This window comes from Dasypus novemcinctus, chromosome 11, assembly GCF_030445035.2.
Source record: "Dasypus novemcinctus isolate mDasNov1 chromosome 11, mDasNov1.1.hap2, whole genome shotgun sequence".
NCBI classification, from domain to species: Eukaryota; Metazoa; Chordata; class Mammalia; order Cingulata; family Dasypodidae; genus Dasypus; species Dasypus novemcinctus.
The window spans coordinates 101285846-101309189 of record NC_080683.1 but is presented as its reverse complement, the minus strand read 5'-3'; the positions used below and the strand labels follow the sequence as shown (position 1 = coordinate 101309189).

Below are 23344 nucleotides of genomic sequence, written 5' to 3'. Positions count from 1 at the left end.
GAGATAAAAGGAGGGCTGGGAAAGAGTACTGATGCTTAATGTATTTAGAAGTTTTAATTAACTTGTCTGTAAATGTGTGGAAATGGATGAAGTTGATGGCAACACATTACAGAGGGTAGCAACTGGTTTATAAATGGGATTATGCCTGAAAAGGGTCTAGTAGGGATGTAAATGTCATTTGAAAGAAAGCTAGAGAATAATCTAGAGACTGAAAAACAGTGAATCCAGAAGTGGATGAGAGTTTTAGTTAATAGTATAAATGCAAAAATGTCCTTCTGTGAACTAGAACAGATGTTTGTCACTACTGTAGGGTGGTGGGAATGTGGAGTAGCATGGGAAAAAAAACATATAATATAACCTGTGGACTATAGTTAATACAGCAATCCTGTATTCCTTCTTAAAAATCTAAAAGATGCCAACGACATACTGTGTTAATAGTAGGGACTTATGGAAAACTATATACCAAATGTATGCTATGGACCATAGTTAATGGTAATAGTCTGATAATATTATCTCATAATCTGTAACAAATGTTCCACAATGGTGTGGTATATTGGTGAAAGGTTGTTGTTTTGGGAATTCTACACATGTACCTGACTTTTTTTTTTTAAGATTTATTTTTTTTCTATCCCCTCCCCCCCCACCCCAGTTGTCTGTTCTCCATGTCTGTTTGTTGTGTGTTCTTCTTTGTTTGCTTCTTTTGTTGTCAGTGGCATGGGAATCTGTGTTTCTTTTTGTTGCATCATCTTGTTGTGTCAGCTCTCCATGTGTGCAGTGCCATTCCTGGGCAGGCTGAACTTTCTTTTGCGCTGGGCGGCTCTCCTTATGGGGTGCACTCCTTGTGCGTGGGGCCTCCCTACGCGGGGACACCCCTGCGTGGCAGGGCACTCCCTACGCGCATCAGCACTGCGCATGAGCCAGCTCCACATGGGTCAAGGAGGTTCGGGGTTTGAACCGTGGACCTCCCATGTGGTAGACGGTGCCCTAAGCACTGGGCCAAGTCCGCTTCCCTGATTGTTTTTTAAGTTCACATCGTCTCTAAAAAATATATATTAAAAATGATTAGACTTTACATATGTTTAAATGTAAATAAATTGTTAGCCACTATTTAGGTAGTTCATCTTGCTATTATGTACATTAGGCTCCATGAGAAGTCATAATTTTTAGTTTCCAGGTTTTCCTCAGAGTGATTTTCTTCCTTTTGTAGTTTACACAAATCAAAACCACTCCTTTTCCCACTTTAATATAAATGTCACAGAAAATCTCCTTCCCAATGTCAATCCAATTAAAAAACTGATTGGTAAATATGGTGGTAATGGGATTTGAATTGAGATCTTTCTGAGAAGCCTTTATTGGAAGAAAAGAAGTTGATGGTTGGCACTTCTAAATTAAAAGAAAAATTTAGAAGCTTTATAGACACTTCTCTGTTCAGTTAGCCTTATTATGAAGGTTCTGTTTTCAAGTTAACTTGTAAGTTAATCTGATAGTATATTACAAAATATGTGAAACAATCCATTTTATTTTATTCTAAAATTTACTGGTTTATTTAAATGCTTGAACCTGTTCTCAACCCCTAAAGCAGTTTGATATTGTTTCTGAATTTCAAAAATGGATATTGGATTGTGTTTGTAAACTGGTTGGTTTTGGGGGGCATGTAACATTGTATTAGATTCAGAGATTTCACTTTTACTTTATTAAATCAAGATTAGGGCTTTTATTTAAGCACATCATTAGGGCATGCAGGCTTAAGTCCCCACCCCCGTGGTGGGGATAAAACAGACTCTCACATGAAAGTAAATACACAGAGAAGAACACAGAATGAGAGAGACAGCTCATTGACACTGCAGTGGCTCCCAGAAAAGAGATGAGCCTGATGGTGTACAGCTGACCTTGTGAAGAGACCAGAGCAGCTGAGCCTGGAAAGAAATGAACCCCAGTGAGAGAGATGAGCCTTATGCCAGCCTTCTGCTGAGATAGGAAGAAGTGGGGTTTATGGAATCTTAAAAGAAAAGAGGAAGGGTGATCCTTTAAAGACATTGCCTGCCATCTTGCTTCAAAACAATGCAAAAGAGTTTGGTGAGGAAGTAACTTTGAGTTGGACTCTTTAGGACCTGGTAACTCTAAGCTTCCAACCCAAATAAATATCCCTTTAAAAAAGTCAACAGATTTCTTGTACTTTGTATCAGCACCCCTTTGGTTAACTAATACAACCCCCCCTTTTTTTTCCTTTCTTTCTCCTATGACTAAGCATGTTTTTATACTATTAATATTTGTAAAACTCAATATATCATCTAATTTTTAAAACAATGGTCTTAGGTTAAATATTCCTTTTGTTTATATTTTCACTTCAGTGTGTCAACACAAGGATATTTGTATATGGAAAGAGTTCTTAAGCTTGGGATGAAGTAGTTCACATTCATGAGATGCTTAAAAGAAGTTTGAAATTTAATAATCAAATTATATTCCAGAGTAAAATCTTTTAGATGCCTCTTGTCAGCAAACCTATGAAATCTTCCCTTCTATTTCATATCCTATTAAAATTTAGCACTTAATAACACAAACCTTTTTAAGAAGGGAAATATCCAACTATAACTATCTCCTTTATTCTCACATCCCTGGTTTCAGAACAGAATATGCGCAAACTTGGGCACTGTGATGGATATGATCCATAGCAAACATGATGGAATAATGTTCTCTTTGGGGCCATATTTGGGCTACTTTAGACCAACCCATCAAAGTTCAGGCATTTTACAGTGTTCTTCTCACAAAGTCTCCATGCCAACCCCATGCTCTGACCTTTAAAAGAATCATTAAATTTCACTTGTTCTACGTCATAGTGGGGGTTCACTTTTTATTGTTTCATTTTTCCCTCAGACCCATTTAAAAAACAGAATTTGATGGAGAAAGTGTTTAAAGTGACACAGGTTAGTAAATCTTGGTAATTTAAATATGCTTTATCAGGTGGTTATGATCAACAGAATATTATCTCAGTGTACTTAAACCACATCAAAACCACTCAACAGTCAAAACTAAACATGGTATAACTTTCTCCTTTTCTAAGGTGGAGTAATCATGACAAATATCATATGCAAAATTTCATGTCTTATTTTCACATGTCCCAAAAGAATGTGATCACACACAATCTTGAAAAATCTATGTAGAGAAAAAAATGGGCAATATCTTTTTTTCCTTCAGGTAAAAGGAAAGTTTCTACTGAAAATCCTTGCAGGGAGAGTGGGAGGCAGAGCTTAAAAATGTAATAAAACTAGGTTGACATAGAAAATCAGATAAGAGCCCCAGAGTTAAATGAGCCACTAGCAGCAGTGATTTAGAACCCCACACATATCCAGTCACGGTGCCCCAAGTCCTCAGAGATCCAGGGCAGAACACAAGGCTCTAAGTAATGCTGCCTCCTGCATACAAAAAGGGGCCTTGTGTGGGAGTGGGCAAAGAGAGAGAGACTACAGCAGGCAGAACTGTTGGCAAGAGCTGTGCTCCCTCAATCCAGTTTCTGTTGGATGGACCACTTAAATGCAAAATAGACTTCTGGACTGACCTACCTTTCTGTGTTGAACCCATCTGGTTCCCCATTATGGACTATCCTAAGAGGAAATAAACTGGACACAGAAACACCTCACAGGAAAAAAAAAAAAAAAGGTTAAACTGAATTGCTGTAAGACAGGACAGGCCCCAGAATTTAAAAGGGGATAATAAGTGAGGAAGAGAATTTAAATATATCATATGAGCAGGGGAGAAAATTCTGCAGGAAAACAAACAGAACAGTTCATGATTTGTGGAGAAGAAACAGAGGCAAGGAAGCTTTCTCCTGGAAATGAAGCAATTGCTCAAAAATTTAAATCTTAAAAGTTATGCCAGGGCAATAAGCAGATGAAGAGCTGAGAGATTCTGAACAAACATGAGCTGTTCCAAATGTCTAGTATAAGTTGAACCAAACATCAAAGAGCCTTAACACAAGCCCAATCAATAATAAAACACTGGACAAAAGGGAGAAACTGGCCATCAGAGTTAACTCATCAAGACAATCAGATGCCTAGATATCAGCAAAAAATTACAAACTCTACTAAAAATCAGAATATATGGCTCAACCAAGAGAATAGATCAAAACTTCAGAGGAGACACAGAATTTGGAACAACCACACAGAATTTGGAACAACTAAACAAAGAAGTTCAAAGAAATCTCCTAAACCAATTCAAGAAGATGAAGGAAAATATACATAAGAGATAAAGGATATTAAGAGGACAATGTGTGAGCATAAAGTAGAATTATAAAGTAGAAAAGGAAATATATAAAAAATTATGGGGTAAAAGACAAAATAGTAGAGATTAAAAATACACTAGAGGCATACAACAGCAGATTTGAATGGGCAGAAGAAAGAATCAGCAAAGTAGAAAACAGGAAAATTGAAATCATACATTCAGAAGAACAGATAGAGGAAAGAAAAGAAAAAATTAAGCAGTGTCTCAGGGATTTCAGTTACAGACATAAACATACATGCCATGGGTGTCCCAGAAAGAGGAGAGAAGTAACAAAGATTAGAGAAGAAATAAATGAAATTAAGAATAAAAAATAATAGAATTATCAAAATCAAAAGAACCAGAACTATAAACTCATAGAAGAAAATGTAGGGAAGCCTCTTTAGGATCTTGTGTAGGCAATGGTTTCATAGACTTTAAGCCCAAATCACAAGCATCAAAAGAAAATAAAACTAAATGGGATTGCCTCCAGTCTAAACACTTTTGTACATCAAAGAACTTAGTGAGGAAAGTGAAAAGACCTACTTAATAGAAGAAAACATTTGGAAACCACTTATCCAGTAAGGATTTAATATCCAGAATATATAAAAAATTCTACAACTCAAAATAAGAAGACAGCCGAATTAAAAATGAGGAAAAGGCTAGAATAGACAGTTCACCAAAGAGAATATACAAATGGCTAAAAAGCACATGAAGAGATGTTCACCATCATTAACTATTAGGGAAATGCAAGTCAAAACCATAAAGAGGTATCATTTCACACCCACTAGAATGGCTAATATTAAAACCACAGACAATTACAAGTGTTGCTGTTACAGAGGATGTGGAGAAATGGGAAGACCCATTCATTGTTAGTGGTAGTTTAAAACAGTGCAGTATAGAGCGTCCACATGACCCGGCAATTCTGCCATTAGGTACATACCTAGAAGAATTGAAAGCAGGGAATAAAACAGATATTTGTACACCAATGTTCATAGCGGCGTTACTCACAATTGCCAAAAGATGGAAGTAACCCAGGTGTCCATCAGCATTGGGTTGTATTTACCAAGGTATATGCGATGCATACACATAATGGAATATTATTAAGCCATAAAGAGAAATGAAATCATGTATGTGACAACATGGATGAAATTTGAGGACATTATGCTAAGTGAAATATGCCATACACAAAAGGACAAATACATATGATCTCACTGATAAGAAATAATTATAAGCAAATTCACAGAGTTAGAATCTAGAGTATTGGTTACCTGGTGATGGATTGGGGTAAAGAATGGGAAGTTTACACTTAATTTGTACAGAATTTCTATTTAGGTTTATTGCAGAGTTTTGGAAATGGATGGTGGTAATTGTGATTCATTAATATGAGTGTATTTAATCTCACTGAATTATATAGATGAACATGGGTAAAAGGGGAAATTTAGTTTTTATTATTACTAGAATAAAATTAAAAGGTAAAACATAGGACTGTAAAAAGGAAGTCAGACATAAAAGAGCATATACTCTCTGATTCCATTTATATGATATTCTAGAAAAGGCAAAGCAATCTATAGTTACAGAAAGACTAGATGATGGGATTGGATGGGAAGGAAGAAAAGTAGGAGAGAGTGCATGGAAAATTTTAGGGATAATAGATATGTTCCTTTTCCTAATTATGATAATATTTTTATGGGTGTGTCCATATGTCAAAACTTAGCAGATTGTACACTATCAATAAGTGTGATTTATTTTACATCAATTACACCTCAATAAAGCTGTAAAAAAATAAAACTAAAACAAAAAAAGAAAGAGTTCGAAGCATATAGACAGCACATGAAAAGATAGTCAACATTACTAACTCTCAGGGAAATGCGTATCAAAACTGTAATGAGATACCATTTTGCAATTATTAGAATGGCTGCTATTTAAAACAAGATGGAAAATAAGTGTTGGAGAGGAAGCAGAGAAATAGGAACACTCATTCATTGCTGAAGCAATACAAAATGGTGCAGCTGCTGTAGAACACAGACTGGAGGATCCTCAGAAAGCTAAAGAAAAAATTACCAATAAACCGGAGAGTAGGAGTTGCAACTCTGCTGAGGCTCAGGGCACAGCTGGCACATGGCCAGTCCAGAGATTGAAGTCTCTTGAGTATACACCAACCCAAGTGCCAACCACAGGTTCAGTAAGAGTGACAGAGAGGCATGTGTAGAAGGTCACAACTCCATCACACTCAGAAGCACAAATTCCAAAGTAGGGTCCACTGACAAGGTACTGAACTTCAGAGGCATCTGCCATGACCATAGAACGTGTGTGTCTCTGTAGCCTTCAGGAGCACCAGTACCTGGGGTTGTATCTACTTTGGCTGTCTCTGGGATCCTGCTGAAATGTGGGTAAGCACGACCCCTCTGATGACCTCCTGACTCATTTTGCAGTCTCTTAGCCATGTACCCTCTTTTATTCAAGGTCTTTTTCTAGCGGCATCACCACTAGACTGGTAGTAATCCATTAGCAGTGCAGCAGGCTCTAAAATGTATTCACCAAATGCAATGAATGTGCCACAATGATGAAAGGGGTTATTGATGTGGGAGGAGTGGGTGGGGTGGAATGTGGGGTATATGGGAACCTTTTTTATTTTCCAATGTAACATTTTTTTGTGATCTTAAAAAAAAAAGTCAATTAAAAACAAAGAAAGGGATGGCAGATGAAGAGGAAGACCCCACATTTGAGGAAGAAAATGAAGAAATTGGAGGAGGTGCAGAAGGTGGACAGGGTAAAAGAAAGAGACTTTTTTCTAAAGAACTACGGTGTATGATGTATGGATTTGGGGATGACCAGAATCCTTATACTGAGTCAGTGGATATTCTTGAAGACCTTGTCATAGAGTTCATCACTGAAATGACTCACAAGGCAATGTCAATTGGAAGACAAGGTCGAGTACAAGTTGAAGATATCGTCTTCTTGATTCGAAAGGACCCAAGGAAGTTTGCTAGGGTTAAAGACTTACTTACTATGAATGAAGAATTGAAACGAGCTAGAAAAGCATTTGATGAAGCAAACTATGGATCTTGATCCTTTTTGTACTTCTTGAAGCTTCCTTATCTTCTGGGTCAACTATATATGGTAACTGCATATTTCCTTTAGTAAAGCCCGGATATCTAACCATGAAAATGAAAGTTGGAGAAACATACAGGTTTTAGCCTTTATTTTCATGTCTTCAATTTTAGAGTTTTTGCCATACTTGAATTACTTATTGGGTTTTAATGATCACATGTAAGTTAAAGTACCTTGCAATTCATGTAATTCCTTCTGACTTTGACTAGATGATGAAGTAGTATTTATGTGTTAGGTGTCCTTTTTGTCATTGTAGGCTATATTGTAGCTATATTATATATGACAAGTAAATGGCACCTTTGATCCTTTGATGGCTGAGACATGTGCTTTATGTTTTCTTAAGTTTCTAGACAAAACTCTGTGATATTATTAATGAAGTGAACTGGTTTGTGTTTCTCTTAAGTAGATGATGATATAGGAAAATACAGTATTTTTAAAGAATGCTTAAGTGTCTTAAGTGGTAATTTGTTTTAATTTTCTTCAGATAGCAAGAGTGGTTTTTTTCAGAAACTACATTTCATGTGAATGTCTCAGTGTTGGTAGGCTTTTTTGATTTAAAATCTTTGGGGCTTATACATTCTGTTCGTCAAGTTTTAGGAGAACTGAGTTTCCCAGGTCAGATTAAAGCTAAAAATAAATGCTTTCAGTGACATGAATGGCATTGCTTAAAAAGCTGATGGCAGGATAAGCATTTGGGGTAGTGTTTTATTAATATATTTGTTAGTACTTGTTCATTGTGGAAATGTGTACTTGACTAAAAGCATATGTGGCCATGGAAACCACTTGTAGTTCAGGATATACAGGTTGTGTGTGTATTTAACTATCTTGTATTAAATTATTATTGCACTTAGCTTAAAATGAAAGTTGAAATTGTATTTAAAGTGATCACTGAATGTAACTATCTGTGAAACTGAATGTTTTGTTTTGTGTGCCACTTTTTCACATTATCTATAAATCAGTACTTGGAGAAATTCTACTTTCTTAACCTATTCATACAGGGAATAAAGTATGAAAAATTAAAATAAATAAATAAATAAAAACAAAGAAAAAAGAAAAAACTACCACATGACCTGGCATATGGGTATATACCTAAAAGAATTGAAAGCGGGGACTTGATCAGATGTTTTGTTTTTTTTTTGGGGGGGGGGGTACCAAATAACTTTATTTGAAGGAATGGTACCAATGAAAGAACTTGGTAGACGTTGATACAATTTACAGACGTTGATACACATGCACTATTACCCTGTGGCTCTGGGGAAGCCAACAGAAGGTTTAGCTCTCATCACTGCTTCCCAGAGTGTGCTTGTCAAAGAGATACTCTGCCAAGCCAGAATCCGGGACCCGGATCTTGCGCAGGTTGGTTACGTAGTCACCCAGTTCTTTGATGGACTTCACCTGCTCATTCAGGTAATGGGTCTCAATGAAGTCACACAAATGGGGGCCATTTTTGTCAGTAGCCAGTTTGTGCAGTTCCAGTAGTGACTGATTCACCCTTTTTTCCAAGTGTAATGCACACTCCATTGCATTTAATCCGCTCTCCCAGTCATCTCGTTCTGGTTTCTTGATATCCTGAAGGAAGATTCGGCCGCCTCCTTGGTTCTGCAGCTTCATTAGTTTCTCAGCATGTTCCCTCTCCTCATGAGATTGGTGAAGAAAATATTTGGCAAAGTTCTTCAAAGCCACATCATCACGGTCAAAGTAGTAAGACATCGACAGGTAGACGTAAGAGGCGTAGAGCTCCAGGTTGATCTGGCGGTTGATGGTGGCCTCTGAGTACTGGTTGTAGTTCTGGCGCACCTGCGATGGGGATGTGGTCGTCATGATGGGCGGTTGAGAAGCGGCGGCTGCGCGACACTGGATGGACGGTGGCAAGCAGTTGGGGGTGGCTGGCAGACAGGGGCGAGCGCGGGGTTCCGTTCAAGCACTGTTGAAGCAGGAAACCACGGCGACTCTCCACGAAGACATCTCTTGATCAGATGTTTACACCTAATATTCATAGTGGCATTATTCACAATTACCACAAGATGGAAGCAAGATGGAAGCATAGTGGCATTATTCACAATTGCCACAAGATTATTCATCCTTAAAAAGGAATAAAGTTCTGATACATGAGACAATGTGGATGAAAATTTTAAGGCATCATGTTGAGTGAAATAGGCCAGACACAGAAGAACAAATAGTGTATGGTCTCACTGATTTAAAACAATTCTAAAAAAGCAAACTCATAGAGTCGGATTCTAGAATATAGTTTCCCAGAGGATTGGGTGGGGATAGGGAATGGGAAGTTAAGGCTTAAAATATAAGGGGTTCCTATTTGGAATGATGGAAATATTTTGGGAATGGACGGTGGCAATGTTAAAACAACATCGTGTAATTAACAGCACTGGAATGTGTATTTAAATATATAAATATAAATGTGATTAAAAGAGGAAATGTTAGATTATATATATGGGGAAAGAATAATTTTTTAAAAACCCATGGAACTACACCATCCAAGCAGTGAACCCTAAGTTAAATCAGGGACAATAGTTAACAGTAAAATCATACAAATGTTCTTGCATCAATTTTAACAAAATTTTCACACCAATGCAAGGTATTAATAGGGTACTATAAAAGAATTCTTCATCTTATGCGTGATTGCTCTGAAAACACACAACTTGTCTATTAAAGAAAAAATTGCTATGAAAATGAAAGGATAAACAGTCAAAATGACACAAGAAACAAGCCCATATCTTTATTAATAGATTCACTAGTCATAAATGTTTCTAGTTAAATTGCTGTTAAAATGAATATGTTTAACTTAAATTTCAACTTGCAGCCCAGTACTTGTCCGCAGATGAAACTCTAAGCAGCATTGCCCTATAAATGCTGAAGCCTTTCACTAGGGTTCTGACTAAAAACAAAATTCATTTGTTTGAAACACTGATGTTAAATGTAGTCATACAATGGTTATTTAGAAATAAAATCATAAAGAAATAATTAAATAAATAGATTTAATTCAACAGAAAGAAAAACCAACTAAAGTCCCCATAGAAAACAATTTCATTAGTAATTAATTGCCATCTGAAATATATTCCATGGTCTAGAGCCACTTACTACCTTCAAAAGCATCTCAAAGTTACAATGATTTGGTTTCCTTTGTAAAATTGACAATTCTTCTGTTATATGAATTTGATTAAGCATCACATCCATTACAGATCTCAATCAAAAATGTCTGAATAGAATATTACTGTCATTTAGATCGAAAAGTTGACACATTATAATCAACACAAGGATGCTCAGTTTTTAGCTTTATCCATTTTTGTCTCAGTAGATTGAAAGCTTTCTCTCTGACTCTAATTAAATTTAATTTGCTGAACTATGGCATGCACAATTAGCAGAACTCAGAATTGTAAAAAATAGCCATACCTTTATGTGAATGGTTAATGAATGCTGTTAACAAATGTAGCCACTTATTACACAGTGTTTCTCATGCTTCAATATTAATTAGAATCTTCCTGAAGTCTTACTGACCCCTCCCCCCAAGAATTTCTAGTACAGCGGTTTGCGATGGAGCTCATAATTTACTTTCTAATAATTTCCCAGGTGATGCTGTCTTTAGAGAAACATGCCTTGCAGAATTCTCTTCCAATAAACAATCTACTATACCTACTGCTGCCAAATGCGGACCTAAGGGAATATATCACTTTAGATCACATACAGGCAGACATATACACACACTGCATCCATTCATATTCCTGCATATGTGTTTACCTCTAAAGTTTCCTCAGATTTTAACTGGTCCAATATGCATTCATAATTGAATATATGAGATTCCAAGACTGGAAATGTGAAGGGGAGTAAAACATTTTTGATTTTATGGGTAAGATTTTACTACCAGAACATCTAACCCGTCCTTCTGTGTTTCTACCAGAACCTCTTAACTCTCTTTCCATGTTTCTTATCCACTGATCATTGAGAGATCAGCAGAAGTCAGAATCACCTTAGAAGACTGTTACAACTCTAATTTAATAGGTCTGGGTGAAGTCCTAAATTTTACATTTCTAACAATTTCCAAGGTGCTGCTCAGATCCAGAGATCTGAGAACTGATGCTGGAACCTAGATTTGGAAAGACTTTTTGCTGTCAACACATGCACACGTACATGCACACACACATGTACATGCACACCCTAGATGGTTTGTGAAGTCTAGTATCTCTATTTTGGAAAACAAGAAGCTATTTCAGATGATTTCCAAGATTCTCTAAATTCTAAAATTCTGCCATTCTATATTGTAAAATTGGTGTTGTACTGCCCTTAGATCTAATCCTTATCGTGCAGGAAATTTTAAAGGATTTATTTAATAATATTCTTTTTCCTCTGTAAAATTATCTAAGTAAATTTTTCCCATGAAGCTTTTCATGTGTATCACATAGCTAAAATAATTTTACACTTGCGAATTTCAAAATATTAAAATTTTATCATAATCTCAATTGTCTTGGCAAAATTAAGTCAGAAACATTTTTTATGTGGGGGGAACTAATTTATCCATTAGATCCAGTAAAGAGGCATTTTCTGTAATACAGTCAACCAAATTATAATTTCATGAGTAAATTCATGAAAATCCAGTTTCCTACTTATACATGGGAATTTTAACATTCCTGGTGTTAATATTTGAAATCTGATCAACCCCATAATATGTAGACTTTAGACCACCCTTGATTGGATTATGGTATATATCTACCATATTTTAAAGGTGATAAGAATGCTTAAGGTAAATATAGGGCATGGAGAAAGTCACTTGATTAATGAATCAATATAATAATTTGACAAATATATACATTCTAAAATATGTGAAGATATGTGAAAGCTGTTTAAGGATATGTGAATCAGAAAGGTCATTAAATGAAAATATTCTACGTGGTGTCTGCTAATTAATCACCTTAAAAAGAAATTTGTTATGAGGCAGATTATTTAAAAACCTTTATTGGCAGTACTTCCTTTAATGATTCCTAGACATGAATTGTTAGACTTCTAGCCATTGATACTTACATGAAATCCGAAACACTATTACAATATTGAGAGCCAATATCTATGTAATTGGTAGATTAGATAATAATTTATTACTGGTAGATTAGATAATGATTTATTCTGTATCAGAAATAATTTTTATTGACTTATTAATAAATAATATAAAATTAAAGAAATTTAATAATAAATAATAATTTATTAGATACATAAGATAAAATAACCAGATATGTGTTCTGCTCTTTTTTCTTTGTTTTGATTTTATATTTTTCCTGTAACTTAGTGAATTTATATCAAGTAAGGCATGCTTCTTCCCCTTTGTAGAAAACATAGAAAAACATATGCTCCTAAATGAAGATGACAGAGTTCCAATCTTATGAATTAGAATTGCCTGTCAGAGATGATTAGAACTGTTACCTATATGTTGCAAGAATTACTTAAAATCTGTTATTCCCGATCCAAATCAATGATTGATAGGCTTATAGTAAATGTCCTTTATGGCAATCAATTCATTCATTTAAAAGTAACAGTCTCATCATGAGAATATCAGAACAATTTTTACTTAAAGTACGAAAAAAATCAGTTTATTTAGACTTTCAGAACTAAATGAGCATTTGGTTATTGCCACTTAATATTTTTCAGGTTTGAAGTGTGTTCTGAGAAGAATAATTCTCAGCCTAGAATTCTTCTATTACCCATGCACTGGAGCAGAACAAGGATCACTCCTTAAGTAAAATTAGGTCCCTCCTTTGGGCAAACTCTTGGGTATGATCAGTAACTGTCTCATGATCTTTTTTTAATGACCATATTCCTAGACAGGCTTCTCATGAGAAACTTCCAGTCCCAATTTTCTCTCAGTTGCCAGCATTAAGTTTCAATTGCTTTTCCTCATACTTAGGGTAGGGATATTGCTAAGGATGCTATTCACTGCATTTTGCATCTTTTTTGTTCTGAGCACCTATGAGAGAGATTTATTTCAGGTGTCATTACCAACAACTACTGTGCTTCTCTTAAAACAACTTATTTGTTTATACCTTAAGAACATAATCATATTACTTATTATGCTTTTGATGTTTTTGCAACTTCCAGAAAGTTGAGAAGCAAATGGGCAAATCAAGTCAAATAGAGTATGCGGTAATATTAACATGCATTTTATGTTCTAATGTAATCCCTGAAATCATAATTCCCTACTTGCATTTTTTTTCTTTGCTTAATCACTCCACTTATTGCCTTCTCTTACTTTCATTAATTCATCCATTGATTTATCTAATGAAAAAACAGTAATTAAGTATCCACAATGTGTGAGATATTGCACCAGTCCTCTGGATTTAATGGTGAATGACACATGACCCCTGTCCTCAACTATCTCAAAGACTGTGGGAAAGCACTTACTTTAGTTAATATTTTCAGTAGATAATGATTAATATAATGATAAAGAGGTAAACCAAAATAACATTGACTCATTGTGGGGGAGGGCAAACCAACTACAAGAGATGAGGCTTTCAGGAAGCTGATTTGACTCAAATGATAAAGCATCCACCTACCATATGGGAGGCCCAGGGTTCAAATCCAGAGCCTCCTGATGTGTGTGGTGAGCTAGCCTGCGTGCAGTGCTGATGAGCGCAAGGAGTGGCATGGCAGTAGAATGTGAATACCAATGGATTGAGGATGAAAACTAGAGAATTAGTCTTTACTAACAAGATAATCTAAGAGCAACTAGAGGATACAAGAAGCAAAAATCAGAGAATATATTAATAAATTTAAGAGGAGCATGTCAAAAGAATAAGTTGACCATATCCTTTTTCATCTTAACTAATATACCTTTTAAAAGGGCCTTTACTGAAGTGTAATAGACAAAATATAAACTGCATAATACATGTGCAATTTAATACGCTTTGGCATATGTATACAGCTGGAAACTATTATCATAATCAAGATCATATTTTTTTTTGCCCTTTGTTATTTCTCCATCCTGCTCCTCTCTATGCCCCATTTTCAGGCAACCACTGAACTTCTTCCTGTCACTATAGATTACTGCTTTTTCTATCATTTCATATAAACCAAATCATACAGTATGTACTGGTTTGTCTGGTTTCTTTCACTCAGTAAAACTATTGTGAGACTCATCTATGTTGCATATTTCAGTACTTTATACCTTTTATATTGTGCTAGGACTTTGATAGGGATTACCTACATATAAGATTTATTAGAGGACAATTGACTTCTTAAAGATATTGAAGTTTCTAATCCAGGACCACAGTATAATTATTACATTTTCTAGATTTTCTTTTATTTCTTACAGCAAGTTTTCGTAGTCTATAGTGTTGAAGTCTTACAATGTTGAATAGAAGTGCTGAGAATTTACAACCTTGACTTTTAATCATTCAGTCTTTCAGTATTAAATATGATGTCAGTGGTAGGTTTTTCATTTATTCCTTTTGAGGAAGCTCAATTTCTTTCCAAGTTTTCTGACAGTTTATTTTTTATCAGGAAAGGATGTTACATTTTACCAAATTCATTTTCTACATTTATTGAGATGGTCATGTAGTTTTGTCTTTTTTATCCTGTTAATATAGTGAATTAAATTGATTGATACTCAAAGGTAAAACCAACCTTGCATTCCTAGAGTAAACTCCATTAGATCATAATACATAATGTATTTTTTTATTATTATTGGACTCAATATTCTAATATTTAGAGAATTTTTGCATATTTATTCATAAACATGTTATTTTCTTGTAATATGTTTATATGGCTTTAGTGTCACATAATACATATTTAGTAGAATGAGTTGGGAAGTAGTCTCTCTTATTTAATGATCTGGAAAAGATTTTGTAAAACGGTTTTAATTTTACCTGAAATATTTGGAAATATTTACCAGCAAAGTCATCTTACCCTGGAGTTTTCTTGGTGGAAAAATTTTTTATGACAGATTTATTTCTTTCTCTAGCTTATTGAGCATATAGAATACAGTTTTAATGTCCTTATCTACTAATTCAAGCATTCTGGGTTGGTTTCCATTTTTCTTTCTCCTTAATATGGTTTATATTTTCCTGCTGTTTTGCTTATCTCCTATTAATATTTTTTGGCTGGATTCTAGACATTATGAATTCTGCCACAGCCAGTGCTGTTTATTTTTGTATTCCTGTAAATATTTTTGAGCTTTGTTGTGGGACACAGTTATTTGAAAAGAGTTTATTTTTAGGCCTGTCTCTTATGCTTTAAACTAGAGCAACTATTTTCTACTTCCGAGCCATAGTTTTCTGAGTACTCTACCCATGAATTTTGAGGCTATCCTGGCCCTGTCTGAGTTTTAGGAATCATTTCCTCAAATCTTCCAGGTATTTCTTTCCTCATATGCAGAAGAGGTCAATGTTCAAATGGAGCCTTAAGGGGTTCCTCCACACATCTCCAAAACTCTCCCTCTTTCTCTCTCTCTCTCTGTCACTCTCTTTCCAAGACTTATTTATGATCTCTAGCTTTATTGGCCTCTCTAGACTCCCAGCTCATCTCATTAACTCAGAGATCTGCCTGGCTTCTCCATTCTTGCATAAGGTCTTGTAATGTTCCTCAAGCCTTAAGCTGGGGCAATCATATGATACAACTCCCTTATTTCCCATCCCTCAAGGATTACTGTGCCATATTGCCTTATGTCCAATATCTGTAAAACCATTGTTTTGTCTATTTTCTTTAAATGTTTCAGGTGGGAGGATTAATCCATTTCCCTTTAATCCATCTTAACTGGAAATGACAGTTACTAGTAAACTTTTGAGAATCAGAGATAGCACTCTTAATAGTTATCTAAATACCAAAGAGTATATATATTCATTCTTCACCAAAGCCACACGAATAGGGATGTAAGAAAGAGGAGAAAGTGACCAATGTGGTTGAATTTTTTCCACTGATCTTGACAAGTAGAAGAAAATTGGTGATTAAAGAGGACTGGTAAATGGAGTGTTGGAACTAGGATCTCGATTAGAGTGAATTAAATAGGAGTCATAAAGTGGAAGAAGCAAGTAAAAATACCTTTTTTAAGAAGTTGAGTTAAGCGGTATGAAAATGTATTGGATGGCATTGAGAAGGGGGATACAGAAACAAATGTTTTTATTGACTGTCCAAATCTTTGGTGAAGGAAAAAAAAAAAAAGGAAAAAAAGAAAGAAAACAATTGTTAGGGTAGGTACTGGCAAACTGTGGCCCATGGAACCAGCCACCTATTCTGTAAATAAAGTTTATTGGCACATAGCCATGGCTACTATGTTACATATTATTTACAGCTGCATTATGTCCTATAACAGCCACTTTGAATAGCTACAACAGAGGTCATATGGCCCACAAAGCAGAAAATATTTACTATCTGAATCTTTACATAAAAATTTTGCCAATCCCTGTAGTAGGGGATCCATGTTTTGGCATAGATTTTTAGGGATAAGTACATGCAGTGAAAGCCTCTATTTCCAGTCAGCAAGAGCTCTAAATACAGTAGCAATCATTTTTAATATTATTGTGGGACAGATAACAACATTAATGACCAGAATGGAAATATTAACAATAGTTTTGGATATTTCATCCCAGACTATTAAGGATAAAAGTAATACCTCAAAATAAAAATATGTGTGTTCCTTCTTAAAAATCTATGAAAATAAAAGCTTTATTTCACACAAGGGTTTGGAGCAAATTAAATTTTAGATGATGCAGTAAAATTAAAGTGTTTTATTAATTAAAATAAATTTTCAATTAATAAGTTGGCCATGGGCATTAAAATAAATACCTTATAAAATTCCAATAAATGATAGCTGGGGTTTAAGTTGTTTGCTTTTGATTTTCAATCATTTAATATCCTATTATAAAGTCAATTCAATGTGCATTGTATGATTTAGGCGTTTAAGAATTTTTAAACTTTTTCTAGGCAAAGAAGTTAAGTCAAAGCCTCCACGTAAGTTATTTGCATGCCAAAAAAATAAATTAAACTGAAATCTTAAATGCATGCTTTTGCTTGTCTTTTGAGTCTTATATTGTTGAATATTTTTCTCAAAGCTAAAGACTTAAATATTTTGTGTAGACAGTGTACTTATTTTGTAAGTTTATTTCTAAGTAATACACTCTGCTGGAATTTTCCTTCATCCTTTATTCACTGGAATTACAAACTAATACTTTTTATTAACTTCTCGTTAAAAATCTTAGTTCACATTTCCTTTTTTGCTCCAAATAGTTCTTATTGTTAATAATAATGGGGGACTTTACTTGTCTGCTGGTGTTAATTTGCCACAATCATAAGAAGAAAAAATTAATATGGGAGGTTAAGAAGTAGTCAATACTGTGTAAAGTAAATATGCATGAGTGGAAATACACAAAATAGATCCCTTTATCAATATAATCATTATTACTAATGTTTACATTTTTAGAGCCACAAGGAAAAAAAGAGAATCCAGATATGTATTATATGTATACATTCATAGTGCTTCCATATTTATAATGAAAATAATACAATATCTCTTTGCAAATATTACGTCCAAATAAAAATGTTACACCAAAATTTTATCCTTGACCAACTTTGAAAAAAAAATACAACTAAAATATGTATATATATTTATCTATACTCCTTGTTTCTGGAGTAGACCCTCTGAGAAATTTACATAGTTCACAAGAAATGATTGATGAATAGAGTTGTCTAAAACCACTATTTTTCCTGATTATTGTAAGACGTAGCCATTGTCTGAAAAAAATAGCTGCTCTCACCCTCCTCTATTTGGGTTTCTGAGTAAAGACAAACAATTTTTAACAGCTGATAGACTTTTAGAACACATGATACTCTTCAATTACCAAAACCATTAAATATGATTCATATTTTCAAACCATTTATTTAAATTTCTAAATCATACAAATACCCATTTATATGTACTTCAAAGTATCAACCCTTAAATCATTCATCAAACCAAGATGAACTTCATACCATTCATCTTATATCAAGTTTGGAATTAATTCTCAGAAAAAATATCCTTTGAGAAAGTAGAAAATTCAGGTTTAAATCAATTAGCAGTAGTAGCAACAATTTAATGTCAGAAAAGTCCATTTCATGATTCTAAATTGCATGTGTTTAATAATTCATCACTAACAGAACAACATAAACATACAGTGGAATTTAGTAAAATTCTGCTTTTTAAATATGGTGAGAAAAATAACTTCCAAAATTGAATATGTGCTCTAGTTTTTTCAGATTTTAAAATTTCTAATTTTTTTGCCCTCAGAGCCACAAGTTAAAAAGGAAGAAAAATCAGGTACCAATATTTTCATTCTTAAATAAATTCAGAGTTGACATTATTGCCTTCATTTGAGAATTAAAGATGTTTACTTTCCATCAGTGGGGATAAACAGAGTCCACAAATTTCTCATTATTTTTTCTACGCTGTTACTCAATATGATTTTATTGTATGGATTAGGTGAGATTAGGTGTGAATGGTGATATCAAGAAATATCTAAACTATGGCTTTAAAGAGGCCACAGCAGAGAATCCAGGTTGCACAAGGCGTTTCTTAGTGTTCTTTGAAATTAAGTGTTATTATGTATCTTATAACCCACCATAGTTATAAACTCTCTAAGTTACAGTCTATTAGGGTGTGAAGGAAAGTTAAAAAAAAGAACTTATTAAGCATCTACTCTGACTGATGTAGGATTTTTACTTTCACCGTATCATTGAGGGATGACAGCATGGCATTTATTATCTCTATTTAATATCTGTGAAGACATTTCAATAGACCAAGTTCTGAAAGTAAGTTATTTCCCCATAGTTTTCAAATTAATAAATGTTGGAGCTAGAATTCTGCCCTATAGTTCATGTATTTCAAACAATGGTTGCTTCCACTTCAAGATTGTCCCAGATTAACTCTACCATTTTGCTAAGAGGTAACATTGACAGAAAAACAGGATGACCTTTCTAAGTTTACATTGCTATTTAGTGTTTAAGTCCTAGCTCTGGTACGAACTAGTTATTCACCTGATCTATTTCCCTGTAACCTGTGAGTATCTGTTACTAGATGTAAGCATTTTACATTTTTTAAAAAAATCAGAAGCTAAAAACAACTTAATTTCTAGTTAGGTCTAATACCACTTAAAACTCCTATTTGTCATTCTAAATACTAAATTTTTAGAAGTAATTCAATTGAATATTATTTATTTTTATAAATAAATGTTTCCTTTTAGTTGCATCTGAAAAAGCACAAATGCACAGTATGTACATTACTTTCATTTATAAAGCTTATCTAGAATTTTTTCCAAGAAAATTTTGAAATATTTTCAAAATTATATATTTTCAGTCTGTGCTTTGGAATGTATGCTTTATCACCTGTGTTTGTGAAATATGTCTGCTAAAATGTAAATAAGAATTCCTGGCAAATTATTTTCGTACAACCAAAACCTGAAGGCTTTCGTATGAACTAGGATAACTTGAGAATTTTGGAATATTTTTTCTCCATGGAGAGGTTTGCTAAAATCAGTCCCTTATTTTTTTACTTTAAATAATCACCTGCCTACCTCACAGAGAACATTCATCGTATGCTAATTTTAAAGATTCTAAATCCCTGAAGAGAGATTTTTGTTATTATTATTTACAGTACAAGACACAGTGAAATCAGAAAAGACCATTTCTCATGTTAAAACAGGTATTTTGCCGGTGGTATTTGTAACATCAACTTGTTTCTCAATATTCTAGCTTTAACCAAGGAAGAGTTCAAAGTCAAATTGAAAGTGATTTAGGATGATTTGGTGTTTTAAGTCCTCCAGCTTCTAGAACATCTTCAGTTGTAGTCACCTTTACTGTGCTGTTTTTTTTTTTTAATAGATTTAAAAATTCTTTTTAAAGATACATAGATCATATAAAATTTTACATTAAAAAATACAATAGGATCACATTCACCTCCACTCCTCCCCCCACCCCCTACTCCTCCCACATCACCAAATTCTTTCATCAGTATGGCACATTTGTTGCATTTGATGAATATATTTTGAAGCACTGCTGCACAGCATGGATTATAGTTTACATTGTAGTTTACACTCTCTCCCAGTCCATTCAGTGGGTTATGGCAGGATGTACGATGTCCTGCATCTGTCTCTGCATATTTTTCAGGACAACTCCAAGTCCTGAAAAAGGCCCCATATCACACATGTTCTTCCCTCTTCCTGCCCTGTGCTTTTTGTTCTGAGGTCTTATCCAGTCAGATGTAAGTAGACAGCGAGTAATCCTTTCCCATCAGACAACTTAGCACAAAGACCATCATCTGCCAACACTCAGGTGAATGGTCTCTATATTTTTTGTTTTCTTCTGTTTGGAGAAAAACATTCTCAGAATACCTCTGATTGAGATTGGCTCATTGAAACATGATCATCTTAGACTCCAAAAATTCCCAGAATGCTCAGAAAATGCCCCTTCTCCCTGCTTCCTCCTTTCATCCATCCTTACATCCCTTCCTTCTTTGCCTTCTATTGCCAGTCTTGTATTTTGGAGAAAGTGTACAGGGAGGTGAGTTGCTCTGCTTGTGAAAGAGATACAGAAGTTACCAGTTATGAATTAGTTTGGAATATGAATTTAATATTGGAGTTGCCCCAAACCTCAGTTATTCTGCAGAATATTGCCCTTCATTCCAGACTGAATTGTTTGCCCAATTTTGTGAATATGGTTAGACCAGGATCATAAAAGAGTAAAAACATGTTTTCTCTGAAGGCATCTTAGGAAATCCTTAACATATGTGTGTAAATATACATACCTAAATATGTATTTATATATATAAATATTAAATTGTACATGAGAAAATCTGTTTACAGTAGGTTTGAGTACATTTAATTTGAAGGCCCAGAATCTTAGGGTTTAAAAAATACAAGACAACAAAAAACAAACTACAGGAATAAAGAAAGCAGCGGTAGAGAGTGGAGAGGAGGAAAATGCTGTCTATACTGACATAAGCAAAACCTTAGAAACAACTTTTAGGCCTTCTTAATTTAATCCATAATGTAACCCTATTATTTTCATCACTGACCCAAATGTTAGCCATTTTAAGGTGAAATACACAGAATTTCGTCTCTGAGTGTATAATGAATGCATAGTCCTTTTCTTCAGTTATAACATTCATTCTCCTTAGATTTTCTGTCTCTCAGTGACACTTTCTCATTAGGATATTTGAAGAGCTGATTCATTGGTGAATACTTAGCAAGATTAATTTCATACGGAATCATTGTAATAATTTCTCCACTTTGATTCAGATCTCTTTGACTATGTCTGTGAAAATATGGAAGACAGAAGACATTCCATAGATATTTCATCCTTGTCCTCCCCCAGCCTTGCAGCTTAAGAAATTTAGAATTCTAGCCTCATCCTGGATTCCCGGGGAGATACCTGCCCCTCAAAAAAGATCAAAAATAGTTCCTCCCTCCTCTGATTCAATAATTAAAATTGGATATAACTTTTATAAATTATATTATTACCTCTATGTAGATAGAGTGAAGTATAGTACAGTGAAGGCAAGAGCTAGGAATTGTATTTGCAGGTTAGGGGAAATTTTGAATTAGGAAAACTATGACAAGACAGCTACGAAATGTGATTTTGGATTTTGCTAGACTAGCTTTCTTTGTGTTCTCATCCAATTTAGATATATTTCTTTTTCTTTTATGAAGACAACAGCTAAGATTTGTTTGCATTGTTGTTATTTCAAAAAGATTGTAAAATATAAAGGTTTGAATATGTTATTGCTTTATAATGATGCATTCAAAATTTCTACTTGCATTAACAAATTTTCCTATCACAGAAGAAAAAATAGTCAAGCAGGTAAAAGATGCTGCAATTGAAAAAACAGGTAAATGAGATGTATTTCAGATTTTTCTTCTATTTATAAGTTTTATGCCTTGTGGATACATATACATCTCTCTCTCTTTCTCTGTATGTATATTTATATATGCATGTATATATATGATATTTTCACTGAAGCATGTAAGATTTCAGCACCATAAATTTTAAGATTCTCAATTCTAGTAAATAACTAAAGGATATACACAATACAATTAACAGTGGAAACTAGAATGACATGATTTTATTTTTTAAAGTATAACATATAATTCATGAGGAAAGTCCTGTAATAGTTTTCTTGTCAAGTACTCATAGGTATTTCATTTCATTTTCAAACTAAATTTCCACAGATCCCAAAAGCACAGAAATTGGAAACTTTCAGCTGTTTATAAATTATCTGGAATAATCTCCTTTCATAAAAGCACCACACGGAGTCATGTGGTTGCATGACATTTTAAATCCTCTTTAAGGAATGCTCAGCAGAGCACACAAGATTAAAATAGTCAATCTTTTGTTATTTCATGTGAGAAAAAAATGGCTCTTGAGATCTTTGAGTTCTTTCTTGTAATTGGAAATAGAACTTCTGAATGTTTAACTCAACTGACGTCTTAAACCACCGAATCTCCTTCATTGGATTCCAGCATGAACGGCACTATGTACCTTGTCCATTCATAGAATTACATCTTTCTACTGCGCATTCCAAAGGAAAAAGATTGTGAAGAATTTTCTTTCTTTTAACTGAGATAGTCATGCCAATCAGGATTTAAATGCAGTTGCTTCTTGGGGGAAAATAAAATAGAAACCAGGATCAAACGAATTATTTATAAAAATTACAGATTATTATTTTATGAGGAAGAGAGAAATCTCCTAAGGCCATTTTCACATTACCTCATATGACCATTGTACTCTATTCCAACCATTGGTTAAAACCATAATTTTAATAAATATTCCTGTCATTTGCATCTTAAAGTGTTTATTTGGCCTCCTTGAGTACCTCATTTAGTTATATGTATGTTTGGGAGATTATGAAGAATTTCGTCCTATGTATAAAGATTGTTCCACATTGTATTATAAATTGTACATGCATTTCTTATGCCTCATCTATCAATTTTTCAGTAAGCAGTATGATTAATATATT

The 23344-nt window shown here is 34.2% G+C and overlaps 2 protein-coding genes and 1 pseudogene across 23 annotated transcripts in view; 2 read left to right on the top strand and 1 right to left on the bottom strand.

Moving 5' to 3' along the window:
* TRDN (triadin) overlaps positions 1–23344 on the top strand; it is a 462763-nt gene that overhangs the window by 384278 nt on the left and 55141 nt on the right. For 12 of the 22 annotated variants that reach the window (XM_058307371.2, XM_058307378.2, XM_058307361.2 and 9 more), the window contains 5 exons: positions 17284–17310; positions 18623–18652; positions 19575–19601; positions 19985–20032; positions 22169–22216. In XM_058307371.2, coding sequence (XP_058163354.1) covers positions 17284–17310; positions 18623–18652; positions 19575–19601; positions 19985–20032; positions 22169–22216 — 180 coding nt within the window. The remainder of the gene's footprint in view (positions 1–17283; positions 17311–18622; positions 18653–19574; positions 19602–19984; positions 20033–22168; positions 22217–23344) is intronic. The other 10 variants (XM_058307382.2, XM_058307377.2, XM_058307379.2 and 7 more) reach the window with 3 other exon arrangements.
* On the top strand, positions 6930–7549 carry LOC101418218 (transcription initiation factor TFIID subunit 13). Its single transcript, XM_012528356.3, has one exon. The coding sequence runs from the start codon at positions 6952–6954 to the stop codon at positions 7324–7326; it is 375 nt and encodes a 124-aa protein (XP_012383810.1). The 5' UTR covers positions 6930–6951; the 3' UTR covers positions 7327–7549.
* Positions 8599–9204, bottom strand: LOC105746924 (ferritin heavy chain pseudogene; annotated as a pseudogene).

Coding starts and splice junctions, on each gene's coding strand:
- LOC101418218 (XM_012528356.3), top strand. CDS start 6,952: ATGGCAGATGAAGAGGAAGACCCCACATTTGAGGAAGAAAATGAAGAA.